At 39.0% G+C, this 18038-nt stretch overlaps 1 protein-coding gene across 3 annotated transcripts in view; it reads left to right on the forward strand.

Annotated features, from left to right (window-relative positions):
- The window catches only part of ARSF (arylsulfatase F), a 71902-nt gene that overhangs the window by 19253 nt on the left and 34611 nt on the right, over positions 1–18038 (forward strand). For 2 of the 3 annotated variants that reach the window (XM_055376370.2, XM_063702919.1), the window contains exons 1-4: positions 6324–6395; positions 7590–7628; positions 11527–11676; positions 16459–16580. In XM_055376370.2, coding sequence (XP_055232345.1) covers positions 7618–7628; positions 11527–11676; positions 16459–16580 — 283 coding nt within the window. In that variant the 5' untranslated portion in view covers positions 6324–6395; positions 7590–7617. Of the gene's footprint in view, positions 1–6323; positions 6396–7589; positions 7629–11526; positions 11677–16458; positions 16581–18038 lie in introns of those variants that run through there. The other variant, XM_031005770.3, reaches the window with a different exon arrangement.

An 18038-nucleotide genomic window follows, 5' to 3' on the forward strand; every position in this document is an offset into this window, starting at 1 on the left:
TCAGAAGGTCGGTAATAACAAACTTCTCCGAGCTAAAGGAAATGTTCAAACCCATTGCAAGGATGCTAAAAACCTTGAAAAAAGATTAGATGAACAGCTAACTAGAATAAACAGTGTAGAGAAGACCTTAAATGACCTGACGGAGCTGAAAACCACGGCATAAGAGCTACGTGATGCATGCACAAGCTTCAATAGCCGATTCGATCAAGTGCAAGAAAGGGTATCAGTGATTGAAGATCAAATGAATGAAATAAAGTGATAAGAGAAGTTTAGAGAAAAAAGAGTAAAAAGAAATGAACAAAGCCTCCAAGAAATATGGGACTATGTGAAAAGACCAAATCTACGTCTGATTGGTGTACCTGAAAGTGACAGGGAGAATGGAACCAAGTTGGAAAACACTCATCAGGATATTATCCAGGAGAACTTCCCCAACCTAGCAAGGCAGGCCAACATTCAAATTCAGGAAATACAGAGAACGCCACAAAGATACTCCTCGAGAAGACACATAATTGTCAGATTCACCAAAGTTGAAATGAAGGAAAAAATGTTAAGGGCAGCCAGAGAGAAAGGTCGGGTTACCCACAAAGGGAAGCCCATCAGACTAACAGTGGATCTCTCGGCAGAAACTCTACAAGCCAGAAGAGAGTGGAGGCCAATATTCAACATTCTTAAAGAAAAGAATTTTCAATCCAGAATTTCATATCCAGCTAAACTAAGCTTCACAAGTGAAGGAGAAATAAAATCCTTTACAGACAAGGAAATGCTGAGAGATTTTGTCACCACCAGGCCTGCCCTACGAGAGCTCCTGGAGGAAGCACTAAACATGGAAAGGAACAACCAGTACCAGCCACTGCAAAAACATGCCAAATTGTAAAGACCATCGATGCTAGGAAGAAACTGCATCAACTAATGAGCAAAATAACCAGCTAACATCATAATGACAGGATCAAATTCACACATAACAATATTAACCTTAAATGTAAATGGGTTAACTGCCCTGATTAAAAGGCACAGACTGGCAAATTGGATAGAGTCAAGACCCAACAGTGTGCTGTATTCAGGAGACCCATCTCATGTGCAGAGACACATGTAGGCTCAAAATAAAGGGATGGAGGAAGATCTAACAAGCAAATGGAAAGCAAAAAAAAGCAGAGGTTACAATCCTAGTCTCTGATAAAACAGACTTTTAAACCAACAGAGATCAAAAGAGACAAAGAAGGCCATTACATAATGGTAAAGGGATCAATTCAACAAGAAGACCTAACTATCCTAAATATATATGCACCCAATACAGGAGCACCCAGATTCATAAAGCGAGTCCTTAGAGACCTACAAAGAGACTTAGACTTCCACACAATAATAATGGGAGACTTTAACACCCCACTGTCAATATTAGACAGATCAACGAGACAGAAGGTTAACAAGGATATCCAGTACTTGAATTCAGCTCTGCACCAAGTGGACCTAATAGACATCTACAGAACTCTCCACCCCAAATCAACAGAATATACATTCTTCTCAGCACCACATCACACTTATTCAAAAATTGACCACATAGTTGGAAGTAAAGCACTCCTCAGCAAATGTAAAAGAACAGAAATCACAACAAACTGTCTCTCAGACCACAGTGCAATCAAATTAGAACTCAGGATTAAGAAAGTCACTCAAAACTGCTCAACTACATGGAAACTGAACAACCTGCTCCTGAATGACTACTGGGTAAATAACGAAATGAAGGCAGAAATAAATATGTTCTTTGAAACCAATGAGAACAAAGACACAACATACCAGAATCTCTGGGACACAATTAAAGCAGTGTGTAGAGGGAAATTTATAGCACTAAATGCCCACAGAAGAAAGCAGGAAAGATCTAAAATCAACACCCTAACATCACAATGAAAAGAACTAGAGAAGCAAGAGCAAACACATTCAAAAGCTAGCAGAAGGCAAGAAATAACTAAGATCAGGGCAGAGCTGAAGGAGATAGAGACACAAAAAACCCTTCAAAAAAAATCAATGAATCCAGGAGCTGGTTTTTTGAAAAGATCAACAAGACTGATAGGCCGCTAACAACACTAATAAAGAAGAAAAGAGAGAAGAATCAAATAGATGCAATAAAAAATGATAAAGGGGATATCACCACCAATCCCACAGAAATACAAACTACCATGAGAGAATACTATAAACACCTCTAGGCAAATGAACTAGAAAATCTAGAAGAAATGGATAAATTCCCAGACACATACACCCTCCCAAGACTAAACCAGGAAGAAATTGAACCTCTGAATAGACCAATAACAGGCTCTGAAATTGAGGCAATAATTAATAGCCTACCAACCAAAAAAAGTCCAGGACCAGATGGATTCACAGCCAAATTCTACCAGAGGTACAAAGAGGAGCTGGTACCATTACTTCTGAAACTATTCCAATCAATAGAAAAAGAGGGAATCCTCCCTAACTCATTTTATGAGGCCAACATCATCCTGATACCAAAGCCTGGCAGAGACACAACAAAAAAAGAGAATTTTAGATCAAAATCCCTGATGAACATCAGTGCAAAAATCCTCAATAAAATACTGGCAAACCAAATCCAGCAGCACATCGAAAAGCTTATCCATCACGGTCAAGTTGGCTTCATCCCTGGGATGCAAGGCTGGTTCAACATACACAAATCAGTAAACGTAATCCATCACATAAACAGAACCATCAACAAAAATCACATGATTATCTCAATAGATGCAGAAAAGGCCTTTGAGAAAATTCAGCAGCCCTTCATGCTAAAAACTCTCAATAAACTAGGTATTGATGGGACATATCTCAAAATAATAAGAGCTATTTATGACAAACTCACAGCCAATATCATACTGAATGGGCAAAAACTGGAAGCATTCCCTTTGAAAACTGGCACAAGACAGGGATGCTCTCTTTCACCACTCCTATTCAACATAGTGTTGGAAGTTCTGGTCAGGGCAATCAGGCAAGAGAAAGAAATAAAGGGTATTCAATTAGGAAAAGAGGAAGTCGAGTTGTCCATGTTTGCAGATGACATGATTGTGTATTTAGAAAACCCCATCGTCTCAGCCCAAAATCTCCTTAAGCTGATAAGCAACTTCAGCAAAGTCTCAGGATACAAAATCAATGTGCAAAAATCACAAGCATTCCTGTACACCAATAACAGACAAACAGACAGCCAAATCATGAGTGAACTCCCATTCACAATTGCTACAAAGAGAATAAAATACCTAGGAATCCAACTTACAAGGGATGTGAAGGACCTCTTCAAGGAGAACTACAAACCACTGCTCAACGAAATAAAAGGACACAAACAAATGGAAGAACATTCCATGCTCATGGATAGGAAAAATCAATATTGTGAAAATGGCCATACTGCCCAAGGTAATTTATAGATTCAATGTCATCTCCATCAAGCTACCAATGACTTTCTTCACAGAATTGGGAAAAACGACTTTAAAGTTCATATGGAACCAAAAAAGAGCCCAGATTGCCAGGTCAATCCTAAGCAAAAAGAACAAAGCTGGAGGCACCATGCTACCTGACTTCAAACTATACTACAAGGCTACAGTAACCAAAACAGCATGGTACTCATACCAAAACAGAGATATAGACCAATGGAACAGAACAGAGGCCTCAGAAATAACACCACACATCTACCACCATCTGATCTTTGACAAACCTGACAAAAACCAGAAATGGGGAAAAGATTCCCTATTTAATAAATGGTGCTGGGAAAACTGGCTAGTCATATGTAGAAAGTTGAAACTGGATCCCTTCCTTACACTTTATACAAAATTAATTCAAGATGGATTAAAGACTTACATGTTAGACCTAAACTATAAAAACCCTAGAAGAAAACCTAGGCAATACCATTCAGGACATAGGCACGGGCAAGGACTTAATGACTAAAACACCAAAAGCAGTGGCAACAAAAGCCAAAATAGACAAATGGGATCTAATTAAACTAAAGAGCTTCTGCACAGCAAAAGAAACTACCATCAGAGTGAACAGGCAACCTACAGAATGGGAGAAAATTTTTGCAGTGTACCCATCTGACAAAGGGCTAATATCCAAAATCTACAAAGAACATAAACAAATTTACAAGAAAAAAACAAACAACCCCATCAAAAAGTGGGCAAAGGATATGAACAGACACTTCTCAAAAGAAGACATCTATGCAGCCAACAGACACATGAAAAAATGCTCATCATCACTGGTCATCAGAGAAATGCAAATCAAAACCACAATGAGATACCGTCTCACACCAGTTAGAATGGCGATCATTAAAAAGTCAGGAAACAACAGATCCTGGAGAGAATGTGGAGAAATAGGAACACTTTTACACTGTTGGTGGGAGTGTAAACTAGTTCAACCATTGTGGAAGACAGTGTGGCAATTCCTCAAGGATCTAGAGCTAGCAATACCATTTGACCCAGTAATCCCATTACTGGGTATATACCCAAAGCATTATAAATCATGCTGCTATCAAGACACATGCACACTATTCACAATAGCAAAGACTTGGAACCAACCCAAATGTCCATCAATGATAGACTGGATTAAGAAAACCTGGCACATATACACCATGGAATACTATGCAGCCATAAAAAATGATAAGTTAATGTCCTTTGCAGGGACATGGATGAAGCTGGAAACCATCATTCTGAGCAAACTATCACAAGGACAGAAAACCAAACACTGCATGTTCTCACTCATAGGTGGTAATTGAACAATGAGAACACTTGGACACAGGGTGGGGGACATCACACACCAGGCCTGTTGTGGGGTGGGGGGTGGGGGGAGGGATAGCATTGGGAGAGATACCTAATGTAAATGACGGGTTGATGGATGCAGCGGGCCAGCATGGCACATGTATACCTATGTAACGAGCCTGCACGTTGTGCACATGTACCCTAGAACTTAAAGTATAATAAAAATAAATAAATAAATTAATTAATTAAATAAAATAAAATCAGGAGAAAAAAAAAATTGGCCAGTCATGGTGGCAGGTGCCTGTAATTCCAGCTACTCAGGAGGCTGAGACAGGAAAATCGTTTAAGACCAGGAGGCAGAGATTTTAGTGAGCTGAGATCGTGCTGCTGCACTCCAGCTTCGGCAACAGAGTGAGACTCCATCTCAAAAAAAAAAAAAAAAAAAAATGCACATGCCCTTTATATGTAAATTTTCATTTTAGGGAATAAGTTCACATCTTCTTAACATATATTATTTTGGTGTTTTTAGACAATTCCATTTCAAAATTCCTCTCCAGGTACATTTACCTGAAGAAATCTGCATCTCTGGTCTGATGCAAGATCTGGTTTCCAGGCTGGGCGCAGTGGCTCTCGCCTGTAATCCCAGCACTTTGGGAGGCCGAGATGGGAGGATTGCTTGAGCCCAGGAGTTTGAGACCAGCCTGGGCAACATAGTGAGATTATGTAAAAATACAAAAATTATCCATGGACTAGTGGGTGCCTGTAGTCCCAGCTATTCGGGAGGCTGAAGCAGGAGGATCACTCGAGCCTGGAAGTCAAGGCTGCAGTGAGCTGTGATCACCATAATTTTACTCCAGCCTGGGTAACAGAGAGACAACCAGTCTCAAAAACAAAACAAAACAAAATCTGGTTTCTAGAGTTTATAGAATCATACAACAGCATGTTTAATGGAGCGTTCCATCTCACAAGGTGGTGTTTGGTTTAGAGAGGGTTATGTATGCCCTCTGATATTCTCAAATCTTTATTTAAAATGCTGGGAGAGTTGCTATCTGCCTTTGCATCAGTGTTTAATATAATAGCCATCCTTTTGGGGTGGGTGTTGATGAACAGCACACCTGCCATCTTCCAAATTATACCCCACACTTTGTCTTGTTGAATATTATTAAGATATAAAGACAGGGAAGACCTTCCATTTCCCTCCCACGTCCCCACCACCTTTAATTGGGAGCACAGATGTCCCTGAGGCACTGCTATAGACCATGAGGTCACCGCAACGCAAGGGATATCAAACGGGATTGCTCTGGCTCAAAACAGCCAGTCTTAATTCTGGTGTGATGAATGGCTTTGGTGGTCGTCCCAGATAAGAACATTCAGCGTCAGCAAGAAAGGCTGTAGGTACTTGGCTGAATGTAATGTTTTGTTGTCGATGTGCTGTTGTTTTTCTTTTCCTGGGTGTGTAGTAGGAATTGCAAATGCGGGCTGCAGATTAGCAACAGGAACCATCTGGGTGAGCCTAGCAGGGACCAGCCCTCCCATGGGAGAGAGAGGTGACACGGAGCGGCTAATGCTTTCGTAATGATTCGAGGCAGCTGCCAGAAGAGGCAGAGCCTTTGCAGAACAGCCTGTCTGTTCTGCTCCTAGACATTAGAGAGATAATACGGCTGATAGGTGAGTTGGGGAAGGCTTGTTTGGACACATTTTCTCAGCCTTTTTTTTTTTTTAACCTCTGGTAGAAACGGGCATAGTCGAAAGATCCATTGACCTATTGTATTCCGAAACTCAATGGATCATCAGCTTAGGCACTGAGAAATGGATTCCAAACCAATTTTAGTGTGAGCAAGTTTCTCTCCTTTCTGTTACTCTCATACCCTTTCTTCTTTCTTCCCTCCCTCCCTCTCTTCCTTTTTCTTTCTTAACCAAGAACGTGTGTGTGTGTTTGTGAGTGTGCGTGCGTGTGTGTCTGTGTAGTGTGTATAGTATGTGACCAGAGTATCCATGCTTTGGAGCAAAATGAATTTAAGGAGGAATGCGTTTGTATTTTGTCCTTAGTGTTATTTTAAGGTACAAATATGGGTAATAACTTGCAGACTACAGATGGGCTTTTCTTTCATTGTAATGCATTTGGCTGTCATATCCCTTAGTCCTAACCCCTCTGCCACTGCCAACTAAATATAACCATTAGTCATTCAGTGGTTTCTGCATTTTGCAGTCAAAAAAGAGGGAGCTCATTTTGATTAATTGCCTCTTTCCTTATTCAGGACACAGAAGCTTTCTGAGTTTAAACTTTTAGGCTTGGCAGGACATTGAGACAATGCTCTTGGGCCAGCATGTTTCAGGGCAGGTTTTGCCACTGAGACAATTCATCCAAGAGCCCCAGGACTTGGGGCAGCAGGAGTTCTTTTAAAAATGGGCCAAAAGACGGGCAGAGCACTTGAGGTCAGCAGTTCAGGACCAGCCTGGACAACATGCTGAAACCCCATCTCTACTAAAAATACAAGAATTAGCCGGGCGTGGTGGTGCACGCCTGTAGTCCCCACTACTCAGGAGGCTGAGGCAGGAGAATGGCTTGAACCCGGGAGGCAGAGGTTGCAGTGAGCTGAGATTGCACCACTGCACTCCAGCCTGGGTGACAGCGAGACTCCGGCTCAAAAAAAAAAAAAAGGTCAAAAGAATGAACTCATTGAAAGTTCAGGATTTGTGCAGTAGTGGCCTTGGAAAATCAATTTAAAAATGTCGGAATTAGGGATATGGCTCACAAGTCTAGTGAGAATTTCATGCTGGGAACTAATTTAATTGACACATGAATGATACTTTTTTTTTTTTTTTTGGTCTTTTAAATCATGTCTGTGTCTTCTGCCAAAGACAACAAGAAGGTATTCCAAGCTGCACAATGAGGCCCAGGTAGGTAAAGCCGTATACTGCATTGTGAGCACATTGAATCTAATGTATAATTCTGTGTATTTGTGAATCCAGCCTTATAGGTAGAGGCATTTAATATCATCTGCCTTTTTTTGTTTTTTCTTTTTCTTTTCTTGTAACCTACTATGAGTCAACATGCTGTCTTTATATGGCTGGCCATAAGATGTCTAAGTTCATTCTCTCGACTTAGTAAGTGTGTAAGTTTTTTAAAAAGGTAGGAGTTAGGCAATTGATAGAGGTGTAAACTGTAAATTTCCAACAGATACATATGAGTTTATGTTTATTTTTATTTATTTTAGAGACAGGGTTTCACAGGGTTTTGCTCTGTCACCCAGGGTAGACGACAGTGGTGCAGTCATAGCTCACTGCAACCTCCAACTCCTGGGCTCAAGAGATCCTCCAGCCTCAGCCTCCAGAGTAGCTGGGACCTCAGGTGCTTATCACCACGCCCAGCTAATTTTTTATTTTTATTTTTTGTAGAGACAGGTTCTCATTTTGTTGCCCAGGTTGGTCTTGAACTCCTGGGCTCAAGGAATCCTCCCGCCTCAGCCTCTCAAAGTGCTGGGATTACAGGTGTGAGCCACCATTGTGCCCAGCCGTATACATGATTTTAAAGTATTGTAAAAACAGGAGGTGATAAAAAAATTCAACTAACTTTGCATAGATGAAAAGCATTTCTGTAACTTCGGGGATTTGGCCCACAGTCCTGAGCATGTAGCTTTTGCCTGCAAGACATTCTCAATCTTCAAGGAGATGTTTGCATACAGCAAAAAAATTGTAATCTTCTGTGGCTGTCATTGTTTCAGAGTATTTACAAAGGACTCTGAGAGCCAATAGGGATGAACTCCTGTTTGTATTTTTTCTCTCAGAGGAGATATTTGAAGTGGGTTTTGAAACATGTATAGAGATGAGATAGGAATTGAATCAATAATCCACATGTCCAATATTCATTACCTGGTAACTGAGTAGGGATATGCTGAGAAGAGCGTCATGTGTTTCCTTAAGAAAATATGACCTCAGCTGGGACTGAGCAAAACTATGAAGTGGACTCAGGTGGTCCTCAGAGTCCACGTTTCTTTCTTTTCCTCAATTCAGTTCTTTCCCCAACTTCCACTTTTCCTTTACTTGGTAATTCCTTATTTTATTTTATTTATTTATTTTTTTGCTTGTTTTTCTTTTCTCCAGCCAAAGCTGCTATTCTCACACTTTTTTTTCTTTTGAGGGTCTCGTCCTGTAGCCCAGGCTAGAGTGCAGTGGCGCAATCTCAGCTCACTGCAGGCTTGAACTCCTGAGCTCAAGCGATCCTCCCACCTCAGCCTCCAGAGTAGCTGGGACTACAGGCATGCACCACCACACCCAGTTCATTTTTACATTTTTTGTAGGGATGGGGTCTCACTATGTTACCCAGGCTGGTGACGAACTGATTCTCCTGCCTCAGCCTCCCAAAGAGCTGGGATTACAGGTGTGAGCCACTGCAACCTGACTTTTTAAAAATTTGGAGTAATGATAAATTGCATGTATTTATTCTTTTTATATTATGAGTATTTTATTTTTATTTATTTTTTCTTTCTTTTTTAATTCATTTTTCTTTTTAATTTTTTTCCTTTTTAAATTTCTTTTTCTTTTTTTATTGTCCCTTGAGTCAAAAAAGCTGACATATAAACATTGCATAGATTTATGGTGTACAACTTGATGTTTTGAAATACGCCTGCATTTTGGAATAGCTCAATTATGCTAATGCATGTTACCTCATCCACTTACCTATTTGTGATGAGAACACTTTGAGTAGATTTTATCAGTAATTTTCAACTCTAAAATACATTCTTATTAACTACAGTCAGCACAAGTACAATAGATTCTTTGAACTTATTTCTCCTGTCAAATTGAAATTTTGTATCCTTCGACCAACATCTTCCCAACCCCTCCACTGGCCCCCCAGCTCCTAGCAGGCATCATTCTACCCTTTCCTTCTATGAGATCAACTTTTTGAGATTTCACATAGAAGTGAGATCATGTGGTATTGGTGTTTCTGTGCCAGGCTTATTTTCCTTAGCATAATGACCTCCAGGTTCATCCACGTTGTTGTAAATGACAGAATTTCATTATTTTTTAACACTGAATAATATTCCACGGTGTATATGTACCGCATTTTCTTTATCCATTCATGCAATGATGGACACTGAGGTTGATTTCACAGTTTGGCCATTGTGAATAGTACTGTAAGGATCACACACACCCACACGCCCTTAAATTAGAATAAAAATTCTAATTTTAGAATGAAGTTAAGGTTAAATCCCTTACCCGTAGAGACTCATTTAAGTCCCTTAAATGAGGTTAAGTCCCTGGAAGAGGGAGTTAACCTCAGGAGTCTTATCGTCTCCGTCCTCTGCAATGATTTGCCTCTGAGTACATGTTTTCAGACTTCCCTCCTGGAAGGGCATCTACTTTAGCCTTTTAAAAAAATTTCAATAGTTTTTGGGGAGCAGGTGATGTTTGATTACATGGATAAGTTCTTTAGTGGTGATTTGTGAGATTTTGATGCACCCATCCCCTGAGCAGTGTACACTGCACCCAATGTGCGGTCTTTGATCCCTCACTCCCCTCCCACCCTTTCCCTGAGTCCCCAAAGTCCATTGCATCATTCTTATGCCTTTGCAGCCTCATAGCTTAGCTCCCACTTATGAGTGAGAACATACAATGTTTGGTTTTCCATTCCTGAGTTACTTCACTTAGAATAATTGTCTCCACCTCCATCCAGGTTGCTGCAAATGACATTATTTTGTTCCTTTTTATGGCTGAGTAGTATTCCATGGTGTGTGTGTGTGTGTGTGTGTGTATGAATATGAAAATGTGATATGGATAGATAGATACCTGCAGATCTATACAGATAAAGAAGATGTGATATATATAGGTATCTACAGATCTATAGATATCAAGAGTGTCTCGCTCCAAGCACCAAGCACTGCTGCTGAATGGCAGCAGAAGTGCCCAAAGAAATGCGCTCTTGGCTTCTCACTTTGTATACAATCTATAGCTATCTATCTCTATATATCACATTTTCTTTAACCACTCATTGATTGATGGGTATTTGGGCTGGTTCCACATTTTTGCAACTGCAAATTGTGCTGCTATAAACATGCATGTGCAAGTGTCTTTTGTTGTTGTTGTTGTTGTTTTTGATGGAGCCTCGGTCTGTCACCCAGGCTGGAGTGCAGTGGCACAATCTTGGCTCACTGCAACCTCCGCCTCCTGGGTTCAAGTGATTCTCCTGCCTCAGCCTCCCTAGCAGCTGGGATTACAGGAGTGTGCCACTACACTCGGCTAATTTTTGTACTTTTAGTAGACACAGAGTTTCACCATGTTGGCCAGGCTGGTCTCGAGCTCCTGACCTCAGGTGATCCACCTGCCTCGGCCTCCCAAAGTGCTGAGATTACAGGTGTGAGCCACCACACCCGGCCGCAAGTGTCTTTTATATATAATGCCTTCTTTTCCTCTGGGTAGATACCCAGGAGTGGGATTGCTGGATCAAATGGTAGATCTACTTTTAGTTCTTTAAGGAATCTCCATACTGTTTTCCACAGCGCTTGTACATTCCCACTAACAGTATAAAAGGATTCCCTTTTCACTGCATCCATGTTAACATCTGTTGTTTTAGCCTTTATTTTATGCAAAGTGAGAAGCCAAGAATGCATTATGTTGGGCACTTCCGCTACCATTCAGCAGCAGTGCTCGGTGCTTGGAGAGAGGCAGTCTTGAGCTTGAGGAGATGCCTGGGAGATCCACGTGATCTCCAAAGACCCCTGTTGTGTTGTGTTGGGAGGTGGATCCTGAATCCACCCAGAGAAGCCTGATACCAATAAAATCCCTGCTTGCTTTCCAGGAGACCCTTGGTCTTCATGTCTTTGGTGTGTGCACTCTTGAACACATGCCAGGCACACAGGGTGCATGACGACAAGCCTAATATTGTCCTAATCATGGTTGATGACCTGGGTATTGGAGATCTGGGCTGCTACGGTAATGACACCATCAGGTAAGGCGGTTTCATGGCCAGTCATACGTTCATCAGTCGTTCAGGTTCAGCAGGCTGGCTGTACGGCTGCATCTATGTGCAAAACCAAATGTATTTGTTGGCATTTTTTTTTTAGTTACTTTAAACTTTTTGATAGTTTTAAATTATTTAGATTATTTAATAGTTTTACAGTTACATTTTTAATAATTTTAATTTGAATCTCTTTCAGTTTTTAAACTTAAGAAATAATAATTGTCCATCTTCACAGGGTACACAGTGAGGTTTGGATACATACAAAGTATAGTGATCAGATCAGGGTAATCAGTACATCCAGTGCCTCTAGCATTAACCAGGATGTTCATAGTAAAAGCATGGCTATCTGGACCCGAGTCCTGGCTCTGCATTTACTAGCTCTGAAGTCTTGGAGAAGTCGCTGAACCTCTCTGTGCCTGTTTTCTTATTTGTCGAATGCAGAGAAGGCTTTATATCCCTGAGTTTATGTGTGTAAAGAACTTAGAATAGTACCTAACACACAACTACCCTCTATCATACAGCCTATTATGAAGCATGATGATTGTATGTACATGTACATATACAGATATGAACATATAAATGTCATTATATAAATATATGTGATATATTTCATATATGAATATATTCTATAATATATAAAGTATATATCATACATTTATTATATTACATATCCATATATTATGAATATATGAACATATATTCAATGTATAAACATATATGAATATATTTATAATATATGAATATATAATATTACTAATATATATGAATATGTTATTCATATATACATGAACATATACATATTTCTATGTCTATGAATATATATTCACTTTTATATAAATGTATTTTTAAAAATTAAATATAAATATATTTAAATAAATATATAAACATATATTTATATATTTTATAAAAGTACATTTAAACAAATATATGTAAATATATATTTATTTTATATAAATAAATATTTATATAAAATGAATATATCTTCATACATATTGATAATATATAAAAGTATATATTATAAATATTGATAATATATAAAAGTATATATTATAAATATTAATAATATGTAAAAGTATATATTATAAATATTGATAATATATAAATATATAAAGTATATATATTTATATAAAAATATACTATATTATTTATTAATATATATTTAATTATACATATATAAATATTTTAATATAAATAAATATAATATAATATAAATATAATATAAATATTTATTTATATTTATAAATAAAATTATATATAATTATAAATATATATAATTAAATATATATAATTAATATATATTATAAATCTAGATTTATAATATAGAAATATATATTATAAATCTAGATTTATAATATAGAAATATATGTTATAAATCTAGATTTATAATATAGAAATATATGTTATAAATCTAGATTTATAATATGTTACAAATCTAGATTTATAATATGTTATAAATCTAGATTTATAATATAGAAATATATGTTATAAATCTAGATTTATAATATAGAAATATATGTTATAAATCTAGATTTATAGTATAGAAATATATGTTATAAATCTAGATTTATAGTATAGAAATATATGTTATAAATCTAGATTTATAGTATAGAAATATATGTTATAAATCTAGATTTATAGTATAGAAATATATGTTATAAATCTAGATTTATAGTATAGAAATATATGTTATAAATCTAGATTTATAGTATAGAAATATATGTTATAAATCTAGATTTATAGTATAGAAATATATGTTGTAAATCTAGATTTATAGTATAGAAATATATATTGTAAATCTAGATTTATAATATAGAAATATATATTATAAATCTAGATTTATAATATAGAAATATATATTATAAATCTAGATTTATAATATAGAAATATATATTAATAAATATGTGTGAATTTATGAATATTTATATATTCAGTTATATATCTTCATAAATATATAAATGTGAATATGTATATTCAGCAGAATTCATTCTGTTTCCTAATTTGGTGAGCCAATAGATTCTTTAAGATGGTGAGCTTGTATTTTTAACAATGGGCATTCTGAAAGAAGAAAAACAGATATGAAACAAACTCAGTGCTTTGTGGTGGATAATAGAAGCTATCTGTATTAGCCGTTCTTATACTGAGCTTAGGAGTACATCGTTATCAGATGTACATCATACACTTTTAAGATCATTGCGTTGTATGACTAATAGATGCTGAAGGTAGTCATCACAGTTTTCGACAATGGAGCTAGGAGTCATGAAAAAGTAGTCGCCAAAAATGAACCATTGCTTATGAGAAAAGAAGAGAGGACTCACCCAAAAGCGCAGAAACACGGTGTCCATAAATAGCAGATATTTACAGAGAGTATGTTAGCGTGGGGTATCGGTGTTTTGCTGAAAATACTAGCAATTTGAGAAGTGAGATTATAATGTGAAATCTAAAACCAGGCACATGTGCCCCAGGAATGCAGTTTACAATTTTTTTCTTTGCAAAATAAATAATGTTTTAAAAGTTGGTAGGTGACTTCCATATCCGAAAAAAAAATCAGATGCACACCTTGGTAAAGCTGGAACTTCTCCTTGCACCAGTTACCTGTCATAATTTCTCTCATGAATAAATGTAGAACTCATTATATTTTATTTTCATCCAAGAGGAGACTGATTCTTTTTCCAGAAGTCTCTCCAGCCTCCAGAAATCTCTTGTTAAATTATTTTTTAATTGACGAATTATAGTTCTGTGTATTTCTGGTGTATATCATGATGTTTTGATTCATGGATCCATTGTGGAATAGCTAAATCAAGCTAATTAACATGCACAACCACACATACTTATTATTTATATGTGGTGAAAATGGTGAAAATTATAGCAATTTCAAGAATAGAATACATTGTTATTAACTATAGTCACCACAATCTGCAACAGATCTCTTAAATTTATTCCTCTTTGTGAGGAATAAATCAAATAGAGGATTTATTCATGTTTGGCTCCGTGAAATGTTGTATCCTTTAACCTACCTGTTCTCGACCCTCACCCCAGCCCCTGATACCCACCATTCTACTGTCTACTTCTGAGTTTGCTATTTTAGATTCCACACATAAGTGAGATCATGCGGTATTTGTCTCTCTGTGCTTGGCTTATTTCATTTAATCTAATACCCTTCCAGTTCATCTGTGTTGTCGAAAATGGTGGGATTTCCTTCTTTTGAATATTTAATCATATGACAGTTTTGCAACCTATGTAGACTGCAGGGAAATGTATCTATCAAACCAGTGAGTGGGTGGGTCTGTGAGTAGTTAGGCATAAGTAAGGTCTGTAAGCAATTAGCCTCGATGAATCAGACCCCAATCCCTTAAGCATTTTATTTTGTAAGGCTGTAGTACCGTGAATGGACACCATATAGTGGCACCCATGTATATGAACCCTGCAGAACAACAGCTACCTGGAATCTCAGTCATACTTCACCTTGACACGGGCAAAAAAGAAAAATGAACTCCGTGTGCAGTTACCTGCTCTGGGCACCTGGAAATCATAATAAACAGAGATGTTGTTTATCTTCAGATCTCTCTGTCTCTCTCTCTCCTCTTTCTGTCTCTACATCTCTTTCTATGCCTGTGCGTGTCTCTGTCACCCCTCTCTGTCTGCTTGTCTCTCTTTCTATCTCTCTCTCTGTCTCTCTCTGTCTCCCTCTCTTTGTCTGCCTGTCTCTCTATCTCTCTCTCTGATTGTCTCTCTCTGTCTCCCTCTTTGTCTATCTCATTCTATCCATTTCTTTCTATCTCTTTCTGTCTCTCTCTCTCCCTTTCTCTGTCCTTCTGTTTCCATCTCTGTCTCTCCATCTCTATCTCTTTCTGTCTCTCTCTCTCCCTCTCTCTGTCCTTCTGTTTCCATCTCTGTCTCTCCATCTCTTTCTATGTCTGTCTCTGTCTTCCCCCTTTCTCTGTCTGCTTGTCTCTCTATGTCTCTCTGATTGTCTGTCTCTGTCTCCGTCTCTCTCTTTGTCTATCTCACTCTATCCATTTCTTTCTATGTCTTTCTCTCTTTCCTTCTCTCTCCCTCTGTCTGTATCTTTCCATCTCTCTCTGTCTCTCTCTTCCTCTCTTCTTCTCTCTCTCCATCTCTCTCTCTGTATCTCTCTCTGTGTCTCTTTCTCTCTTTTCATCTCTCTCTGTTTGTCTCTCTCTGTTTTTCTTTCTGTCTCCCTCCATCTGTCTCTCTTTTTCCACCTCTCTTTCTGTTTCTCTCTGTCTCCCTCCCTCTGTTTATCTCTCTTTCCATTTCTTTGTCTCTCTCTTAATCTCTGCATGTCTCTTTCTATCTCTCTCTTTCTGTTTCTCTCTCTCTGTCTTTCTCTCTCTCTCTTGTCTTCTCTCTGTCCCTCTCTGTCTTTCTCTGTCTCCCTCTTTCTGTCTTTCTCTCTCCTTTTTTCTGTTTGTCTCTCTCTTTCCATCTCTCTCTGTTTCTCTCTGTGTGTCTTACCCTTTGTCTCTTTCTCTGTCTCTTTTCATCTCTCTCTTTCTGTTTTTCTCTTTCTATCCTTTTCTGTTGCTCTCTTTCTCGTCTGTCTCTCTCTCTTTCATCCTTTCTTTCTGTCCGTCTCTCTCTCTGCCTCGCTTTCTGGGTCTCTCCCTCTCTCCCTGTCTGTCTCTCCTCTCTCTTTCCACCTGTGCCTTTCTGTTTGTCCTTCTCTGTCTTCCTCTCGCTCTTCCTCTCTGCTTCCCCCGCCCCCCACCTTTTCCTTCTCTCCAATACACCTTCCCTCTCCCCCTTCAGGACGCCTCACATCGACCGCCTTGCCAGGGAAGGCGTGCGACTGACTCAGCACATCTCTGCCGCCTCCCTCTGCAGCCCAAGCCGGTCCGCGTTCTTGACGGGAAGATACCCCATCCGATCAGGTGCGCAAACTGGCGGGCTCTGCTGGACTCTGCCCTCATGTTAGGATGTGAGGAAACAAAAATGTGGCTTGACCACGTTAACAAGTAAAAAAGGGCTGGGCACGATGGCTCACGCCTGTAATCCCAGAACTTCGGGAGGCCAAGGTGGGAGGATTGCTTGAGCCCAGGAGTTTCAAACCAGCCTGGGCAACAGAGCAAGACCCCATCTCCACAAAACTTTTTTAAAATAAGTTGAGCATGGTGGCATGTGTCTGTGGTCCCAGCTACTTGGGAGGCTGAAGTGGGAGGATCGCCTGAGCCTGGGAGTTTGAGGCTGCAGTGAGCGTGATCACAGCATTGCACTCTAGCCTCGTTGACAGAGCATGTGTTAGAAAGAAAAAAAAAGATACAAAGGAAAGAAAAGAAAAAGCACACATGTGCATAGGTGCACTGGCACACACAGCTAGCACTGGCCACATCAAAATGGCTGCGCTTCTCAGAGATGCAAGATCACCCTGTGTGCTTCAGTTGTCTTTTGATACAATGAGAGTTTTTTATCTGAATTCCAAGTCACAAGGTGTACATTTGAGTTTCCCAGGTCAACAAAGATAAGCTGTCTTGGAATGAAGTAATTAATACAACATGTGTTTACACATTCAGTCTGTCACCAAAAAATATCTTTTTTTTTCTTTCAAACCACAAAGTCATGGCCGGGCGTGGTAGCTCATGCCTGTAATCCCAGCACTTTGGGAGGCCAAGGCAGGTGGATCACTTGAGGTCAGGAGTTCGAGTCCAGCCTGGCCAACACGGTGAAAGCTCATCTCTACTAAAAATACAAAAATTAGCCGGACATGGGGGCATGCACCTGTAGTCCCAGCTACTCAGGAGGCTGAGGCAGGAGAATCGCTTGAACCCAGGAGGCAGAGGTTGCAGTGAGCCAAGATTGTGCCACTGCATTCCAGCCTGGGTGACAGAGCGAGACTCTGTCTCAAAACAAACAAACAGCAACAACAACCAAAAATCCACAAAGTCATAAACCAAGAAATAGCTATCAGATTTTTGGACAACTTTCATCACAGCATTTTACCCATGGAGACAGTAGTATTATCCCCTTGCTCAATTTATATCAATTTTATTTAATTTATTATTATTATTATTATTATTATTATTGAAATGGAGTCTCGCTCTGTTACCCAGGCTGGAGTGCAGTGGTGCAATCTCGGCTCATTGCAACCTCTGCCTCCTGGGTTCAAGTGATTCTCCTGCCTCAGCCTCCTGGGTAACTGGGATTACAGGCACGTGCCACCAGGCCTGTCTAATTTTTGTATTTTTAGTAGAGATGGAGTTTCGCCATGTTGGCCAGGCTGGTCTCGAACTCCTGACCTTAGGTGATCCACCCACCTCAGCCTCCCAGAGTGCTGGGATTACAGGTGTGAGCCACCGCACCCGGCCATATATCAATTTTAGATAAAACAAAAA

The sequence above is a fragment of the Gorilla gorilla genome, chromosome X (genome assembly GCF_029281585.2).
Source record: "Gorilla gorilla gorilla isolate KB3781 chromosome X, NHGRI_mGorGor1-v2.1_pri, whole genome shotgun sequence".
In the NCBI taxonomy this organism is placed as follows: Eukaryota; Metazoa; Chordata; class Mammalia; order Primates; family Hominidae; genus Gorilla; species Gorilla gorilla.